The 8379-nt window shown below is 34.8% G+C and overlaps 1 protein-coding gene across 1 annotated transcript; it reads right to left on the reverse strand.

The window, feature by feature from the left end:
* Positions 1-2133: 2133 nt before the first annotated feature.
* CYSLTR1 (cysteinyl leukotriene receptor 1) lies at positions 2134-8359 on the reverse strand. The gene is made up of 2 exons (XM_081810803.1): positions 8118-8359; positions 2134-4804 (listed from the first exon to the last, which is right to left on the reverse strand). The coding sequence occupies exon 2, from the start codon at positions 4775-4777 to the stop codon at positions 3755-3757; it is 1023 nt and encodes a 340-aa protein (XP_081666929.1). The 5' UTR covers positions 4778-4804; positions 8118-8359; the 3' UTR covers positions 2134-3754.
* Between the last annotated feature and the right edge of the window lie 20 nt (positions 8360-8379).

The following is an 8379-nucleotide window of genomic DNA, read 5'->3' on the forward strand; positions in this document are numbered from 1 at the left end:
GATAAATCTCTTAAAGATCCTTGACCCTCAAGTGCAAGTTCTCAGATTAGTAAATAAATCTCCTTTTCCTATACCCAGGTGTTTTTCAACCTGCTGCTTCTATGCTGTATCTTGCCAGAGTTGTTTATAATGTTGTTTCTTTAAGGGTAGGGATTCATTTTCCTATCACCTTCCAGCTTTCCCAGAGCTGAGCCTGCTGATTTTTAAAGTACCTGAAGTCAAGCCCCACTTATCATAACAACTCATGAAGTTAAGTCCCATTCGTTTACAAAGCCAAATGTTATGTGGGCTTGTCTTCCCATTGAAGGTCCCTCATGTCTGGGGTGCCTAGTTTGGGGTCTGTTCCTCTCCCTTCTTTGAAATTATGGTATCCCTCCCATTTGTGGTTAGTATCACCAGAAGTTTGGTTCCCAACTGTGTTTCTGCCTCTCCTACCATTTTTGATGTGGCTTCCTCTCTACAGTTAGCTGTGAAAAGTCTGTTCTGTCAGTTTTGGGTCATTTTCTGGGTTGGTTGCACTGATGTGGCTGTTACTTACTTGTATTCATGGGATGAGGTGAACTTAGGATCCTCCTACTCTGCCATCTTCCCAAGCTCTCTCCCATTTAGCTCCTTTAGTATCAGAAAAAGGCAATCTAACCCAGGTTATGCACATGAAGAAGAATAGAATAAGTGAGCTTCTTTTCATACCTCTAGTGCAGTGGTGCTTACTAAAAAGGGCCCACAAATTTACATTGCTCTGAAATCCAATCTCACCTTTCAAGCTTCTGAATTTTTCACTGTTGGAGTTTCTAAAGCATTAGTAAAGTTAGATATTGAGGTATATATTTAATTATCTCAAAAGACCATTAAAAGTCAATTAAAAATGAAAAATCATATTATTAGAGTGAAAGCCAGGAGATTTTGAAAACAAAGAAAACCAAAGTTTACAGTTTGAGATGAGTATACAAAACCATTTATGTTTATTCTGTAGAATAAAATACAAAGCATTGCCTTAATATTTGAAATTATTTTTTGAGGTACTGAACCTATATTGGCTGAACAAAATAAAGAAGCCAAGTGTATAATGAAAATGAGCTTGAATAGCTGATGAGTTTTCAAAGGACTGTTAGAAACCAAAGGAATGTGTGTGAAGACTGTGGCATGGGAATGCCACAGGGTATTATATAGACATTAGAAATTATAAACATTAAAGTCCTTCGAATGTCAATATTCTAGGATAGTATACAATATTCTTAAGATGTTTTTCCAAATAAAATCATAAGCTTTAGTTCATGGTTCCTGTGTTCATGTATTTAAAAAATTAAGCATATAGTTTATTTAAACCTGTTTTGTAAAATAAACAAATCATTGAAAAAAAACCCCTCACTTCTACTTCTTATTTTGAAGGTAGAAAATGGTCCAGCAGGATAGCATAGCAAATTAAGAAATTGAGTTCTGGAGTCAGACTGCCTAGATTTGAATCCTAGTTCTGATCCTTACTAGCTGTCTGACAATGGGCAAGGTACTTAATTTCTTTGTGCCTCAGTTTTTAAATCAGCAAAATAGGAATAAGAATGGTATATATATTACAGAACAATTATAAGTATTAAATGAGGTGATACAGATAAAACACTTAAAACAGAATAAAAGCTCATTAATCGTTAGGTACCATAATTTAAAGGCATAGTTTTTAACCTGAAGGAATTGATAATTCCATAAAGTGATGATTCCACTTTGGGAGAAAATACTTACACATATGAAAAAACTGGAAAATAATTAAGTATTAAACAGTTTCATATAAGATATAAACATAAATGATGTAAAGGATAACAACAAATTTGTGGTTAGCTTGTCAGTATGCTTCTGTGTGGGAGAAAGTGGGACTGCTAGCAGAAGTGAGAACATAGGAAAACACCTAGAAGTGTGAATAAGTAAGACAAAAGGTTCTTTTATGTGCATTAGAATTTAACTATGCCCATATTTTGTTTAAATCTTTAAAAATTTAGAATCCATGTTGTAAGTATGAATCAGTATATTTAAGTAACAAAACCATCTATAAGTACTTTAAAATTATTTAAGGGTAAAACTTTAACATATATGTTAATATATGTGTGTATGTTATGATCACATTTGAGTTTCAAAAATGCCCGGTAAAAAAAGGCAAGACAAGTATTATTATTACCATTTTACAAATGAGGAAGCTGAGGATCAGAATTTATGTCACTTGCTTAAAGTTACACCACTAGTAAGTAATAGAGACCCGATTAGCAACCAGGTCTTCTAGCTTTCAATTTAGTGCTCTTCTATCACACTATACTTACTGAGTAGCAGAAAGCTTAGAACACGAGAAATGAGGACTGAATGTTTTGATAGATGTTATGTTTGATCTTCACCTCAAACAAGGAAAAAATGGTATAGGATAAAAGTGTAGATACTGCCAAATCTCAGGTATGTTAAAAATAAATGGGCACTAGTTAGTTATACTATGCCTTAGAGGTCCTCTTTCTTTTTGTTTTGAGTGTTTTCCTAAGGGGTTGCAACATTAGAAGTGAAATAGAAATAACATACACATGGCAGATTCAGATAGAATCCTTTCATAGTTTTTTTCTTCACCATTATCATTTATTTCCTCTGAGGTAATGTGCCTTTTGAAACACAGAATAAAGGAACAGACCACACTTCAGCAAAAGCTTGCCCATGAATATTATATTTCAGCCATAATCAAGTTGTTGTGTTTTAAGAACAAAGTTTCCACTGTAATATAAAACCCACTGTAAACATCTTGATATTCCTGTCAACATGCCAATAGAGAAGAAAAAGTATAAAATAATAATAAAACTTGTAATTAACTTCCATTCATAAATGCATATCATGGAACAAAATCTCTGACATAGTTATATAAATATAAATACTTATTAAAACAACTTGTAATAGCAACATTCAAATTTTATTCAGAAACCCACTGTAGCTAGTTTTGATCCCAATAATAAGCATGTAGAAAAGCAGAACCCTTTCCCTCTGCTTTAGATAAAGTTTAAATTACTTCTATTCATATACGGGAGCGTCAGTTGTCTGGTTCTTAAGGAAGATTGTATGTCATGTAGGGAGAGAACTCCCTGTAAGAACTTCAGTAAGCAACAAAAACTCCACCATTCTCTTTTGAGGGTCTGGGTCAGGAGCAGAAGAAAATTGGACACAAACTGGCTTTTGACCAAGTTCATATTCCTCAGTTTCCAATTGCACATTGCATGGAGTCTTTAGGGCCATTTGGCTGGATACTAAGGTGTTCTAGCACTTGCATATTCTGTTTTGGAAGAAATGGCCTTACTTTGCCTAGTCAGTCAATACTTCAAAGGAAGAGGGTGACAGGACATTTTATGTAGCTCCTGGGTCATTCCAGTTCTCATCTGATGGCATGCATGCAAAGGAATATGTTAGGATGATTGTATCTTAAAGGGCTAGTTCTTATCCTTTCTGAAGCTTTTATTTGGTCTCAGATCCATTTTTTTACAATGCCAAGACAAAAATATTCTTCACCTTTCAGTGAATGATCAAAAAACCACTTATAATTTAGTTAATAGTTGTGGACTGAATTTTTAACACTTAAAATATCTTTAGGACCTGTAACAGTGTGGATTCATAAATGAGATCTATTTATAGGCATACGTTAAGTATTTGTAAATTATTAATGGAAATACTCATTTTTATTGTAGATAATTTGAGGTAATACTTGTTTGGGAAACTATTAATTTTCATTGGAAATGGGTTTAAATTATTCTTTACATGTTTCTTCTCCTTTTTCTGGCAAAGAGGCCTTTTTCTTAGATACATAAGTCACACTGGACAAGGAATGCTTTCTAAATGTAGACAGTCGTCTCCTAAAGTTCCCCCCTGAAAAGAAATATAGGAGAGGGTCAAAGCAACAATTTGATGCAGCCAGAGACAAGGTTATGACCACTGACTTCTGCATTCTAAGAACAGAATCACAGGGTTTAGTTTCATTGTGTAAAAAATGAAGGTGGATGGTGCGTTGAATATGATATGGCATGAAGCTGATCAAAAAAACAGCTGTCACAACTATGATCATTCCTATAGCTTTTTTACGGCTTGATACATTTTTCTTCATTGAATTTTTAAGTAAGGTTAAAATGATCATTGTGTAACAGACAATTATAATAACAAAAGGAATGATAAATCCAATAAACAATGACACATAATGCAAGACCAAAACATGATTTTTAGCCTGATTGTCCTGTGGAGGCTCAAAGCACTTGGTATTGTTTTTCTCATCTTTGTAAGATGTGGACATTAAAAATGGAGAACTGGTCAAAATCACAAAAATCCAAATGCTAACACACACAAGCCTGGCTTTCTTCTGTGTAACCAAATTAATGTTCTGGACTGGAAAAACAATTGCAATACATCGGAAAAAGCTCATGGCTGTCATAAAGAAGATACTACAATAGAGGTTGACATACAAGGCATAAGTGCTGAGGCGGCACAAAATGTCACCAAAAAGCCAAATGCCTTTGTGAACATAATAAACTACACGGAGAGGCAGTGTACACACACACAGTAGATCTGCTACTGCTAAATTAATCATGTATACTTGGAAAGCTGACTTCTCATGATACGTTTTTATGAGGACATAGAGCACAAAGCTATTGCCAAGGAAGCCCACAACAGAGATCATAGAGTACAAGGTGGAATACACTTGATTGCGGAAGTCATCAATAGTGTCATTGCACGTGTTATTATTGGCAGAAGATACTGTCAGATTCCCGACTCCATCCATGTTTCTCTAGGAATGTCTGCTTGGTGCCTATAATATATACATACATACATACATACATACATACATACATATATATATATAAATTCTTGTCAATTTTTATCAGACAATAAATTACAGGAATTACTAAGATTTCACTTTATATTGTCATTATATATACTTTTTGACCATGGCAGGAAGTACAGGTAGTGGGGCAATAAAGAAGGATTCAGCTGCACCTTGCCTCCAGGAGAAGAGTTTGCATCCTATAGGCATCAAGAAAACTCTTTTTCCCTCATTTCCACCCAAGTTTGCCTAATGGACTTCCTCTTAATCTTTAAAACCTAGCTAAAATAGCTCTGCTTTTCTTTAAGTCATATTACTCTAGTACTATTCTGTAAATCTTCTTTTTAATTGAATTTTTCCATTAGATAAAAGCTTTAAGGATAGTAGTTTTTCATAAATATAAATATCCATCTATCTATCATCTACCTATCTATCTACAGCTATCTATCTATCATCATCTATCTATTGGAAGAGCACTGAATTCTCTTGGAGAATAAAGTCTGGGTGAAAATGCTTGGTTCGTTCAAGAAGAAGGCTTCTAGGTAACATCTGCTGGTTGATGCTCATCTAACTGTTTTTTTTTTTTAATTTTTTTTTTTAAGATTTTATTTATTTATTTGAGAGAGAATGAGACAGAGAGAGAGCATGAGGGGGGGAGGGTCAGGGAGAAGCAGACTCCCTGCTGAGCAGGGAGCCCAATGCGGGACTCGATCCTGGGACTCCAGGATCATGACCTGAGCCGAAGGCAGTCGCTTAACCAACTGAGCCACCCAGGCGCCCCTCATCTAATTGTTTTAATGAGAGAAAACAGTTCCAAAGAGGTAAAACACATTTTGAAAAATCTGCACCATAAGTTAAGGCTCTGAGGAAAGATGCAGCATAACTAGTTAAAATATACATTCTGGGTAAGGATATTGTTGTAGCTGTTTATTTTTGTTCTCTTCCTAGACTCACTCTCAAAACCATACTATTCAACCATACATGGTCATTTCTTTTATACCAAGAGGTTGTTACTTGGTCTAGCTTAGTTAAGCTACATCAAGACAGTCAATTAAGTCAGTAAACAAGCTCTGATCAGACAGATCTAGGGATGAGACAATGTGGAAATAATGATTTCTAGTGTTCCTCCAGATTCTTTTATTCTTTAAGAAAGTGGGAGCAACTCATCAATACAGAATATGGTGGATAATCTTTTTTTTGGGGTGGATAATATTTGATTGAAGTCTGATTTCTGGGCCTTTTACACAGCTGTTTCTCCCTAGTAAAAGAGAGTTGGGGTTTGTAAGGTGGAAAGACTGCTTGAACATGCAAGAACTCCAAGCAATGGAAGGGACTGATCTTGTCTCTGAATTATAGATACAGAAACAAACAGGTATAGTAGTGGTTGTAGGTGGGATATAACTTCCAGGTTTACTACTGCTAACAACTTGGCTAGTTGCTTCATTTTTTCCTTTAATTAAAAAATGTCATAATTTTGCACCAAGAACTGTTGGTATATTGACAAAAAATTGAGGATGAATCATTCTGAGGGTGGATATCTAAGATCAAAGAGAAAAATGAGTCAACTATTCCCAACTTCTGCATTATTTCTTAGTTTGCTTTCCGGTTACTTGCCTCTTTCACCATTGGTTCCCTGAACTCAAGTGCAATTGTGGAAAAGAGGGAAACTGCCTAAACTTAATCAAGTCTTCTTCTGTTAGCCTTGTTACTAGGGTTCCACAAATTGGGCAGTTATGATGAGGCACTAGATGGCGCTGTTGAGATTTTTGCTATAAGCTTTGTTTTAAGAACTACACTTGAAAGGTATTAGATAATTACCATCTGTCTTTCCTACCACCATCAATCCTCACTACATCCTCCTAAAAACCCTAGAAAAAATTTCCATATATTGGAGCTTCTTCCAATTATATCATATTCTGTTCTAAAACCTTCAATGGTCCCTGAGGGCTTTCAGAACAAAATCCAAACTTCTTTGCCTGATATTTAAGGCTCTCTATAGTCTAGTTGCAACTAAATTTTCCTAGCTTCTCTCTCACTTTTCTCGTTTGCACACCCTATAGTTCAATGAAACAACTATTTTACTATGCTAGGGACATGTGCTACATGTTTTCTCACCTGTCTTTTTTCATGCTATTTCTTTTTCCTGAAATACTCTTTCCTCCATCTAGATATATGCAAAAACTACGCACCCTTTAGCTCAAATTACACCCTTTTTGGGTGTAAAGACTTTAAGACTTTCTTCATCCTCCTTCCAAAGTAATTTCTATCATTTTCCTTTCTAAGGAACTGTAAATTTTTCTTTCAGATCAATGATTTGTATGCATATGTTATCTTCCCTTACAGACCATCTGGTTGATATATAAGAAGGCATGTCACACAGGGCTAAGACATATGTACTTTGACCATAAGTGCTCAATAAATGCTAATTGAGTGAATGAATAAATGAATGATGAACAAGTTTGTCATTTTAAAGTATTTATCATTCAAAACCACTTAGAGTTATCTTTGTATTCCAGTATCATTTAAAATCTTTCCAGCCTCAGAGCCTAAAGTAAAGTTACTTCCTAAGGTATTAAGGAAGGAACTAAATCATAATGCTAACTGTAAGATTAAAAAACATTCATATCTTGACACAGAATAATCATTTATTTGTTTTTCTGTTAAATATTATAAATTTGACATTCCGAGATCTTTGAATGAAAGGTGCCTAATAAAACTGATAAATAAATTAATGGAAAACAGATGGTCATTAGTCCCATTAATAAATTCTCCAGTGCTACAGACCAAAATAAGCTTTCCTAGTAATGTTGGTATTTAGGTTCAATTGTTTATTTATAACTAAGTCAAGTCAATGACTTATATTAGGTCATAAAAAGAAAATTGTAAAACTTTCAATCAAGTAATGAATCCTGGAGGGATAGAGATCATTTAGTCTAAGCCGCTCATTTCACAAATTATGGCTTTGCTTGTCTTTAACAGCATTTAATTTATTTTTATAGAATTTACTGTGATCCCCAAATAATGAGACCCACAATATATGGATTCAGAGATAGCCCTGCCTTCAAGCCCCTCATCGTCTGGTGGGGGAGAGGAGTGATAACTCAGAAATATGGAAAGGTTACAATACAGTATGGTAAGAACTATCTTAGAACAAAGCAAATGGGCTAATAATTGGTTAATATAAACAAGCAATAAACACATAAAATGAATTTTTTTGTGCAGATGACAAAGGAAGTTACTTTGTTTAGATAATTTGCCGGTTGAAGAAACAAGATTGATTTAGAAAATGGAACCATACCTCTTTCTGACACTGCAGTGCTTTTCACAAATGTTCCTAGTTAGTGGTCAGTGCTTCTTATGATGTAATTTCCGATGAAGCCTAAGATGACATCACAAGATTGAAAAGGAAATCAATGACCTTAGAAGCAGCCCAGAAGGGTCATGGGAACTTAGTGGCCTTAAGTACAGATCCAGGGTGTGTCATGGGACATCACAGCTTTACTGACAGATTTAGGGCTAGTTATTGGATTCCATGCCTCCTTTTTTTTTTTTTTTTTTTT

This window comes from Leptonychotes weddellii, unplaced genomic scaffold, assembly GCF_054177405.1.
Source record: "Leptonychotes weddellii isolate Sample4059 unplaced genomic scaffold, ASM5417740v2 HiC_scaffold_3764, whole genome shotgun sequence".
NCBI lineage: Eukaryota > Metazoa > Chordata > Mammalia > Carnivora > Phocidae > Leptonychotes > Leptonychotes weddellii.

What these genes read in the sequence shown, in the direction of transcription:
- CYSLTR1 (XM_081810803.1), bottom strand. Translation starts at nt 4,777, where the DNA reads ATGGATGGAGTCGGGAATCTGACAGTATCTTCTGCCAATAATAACACG.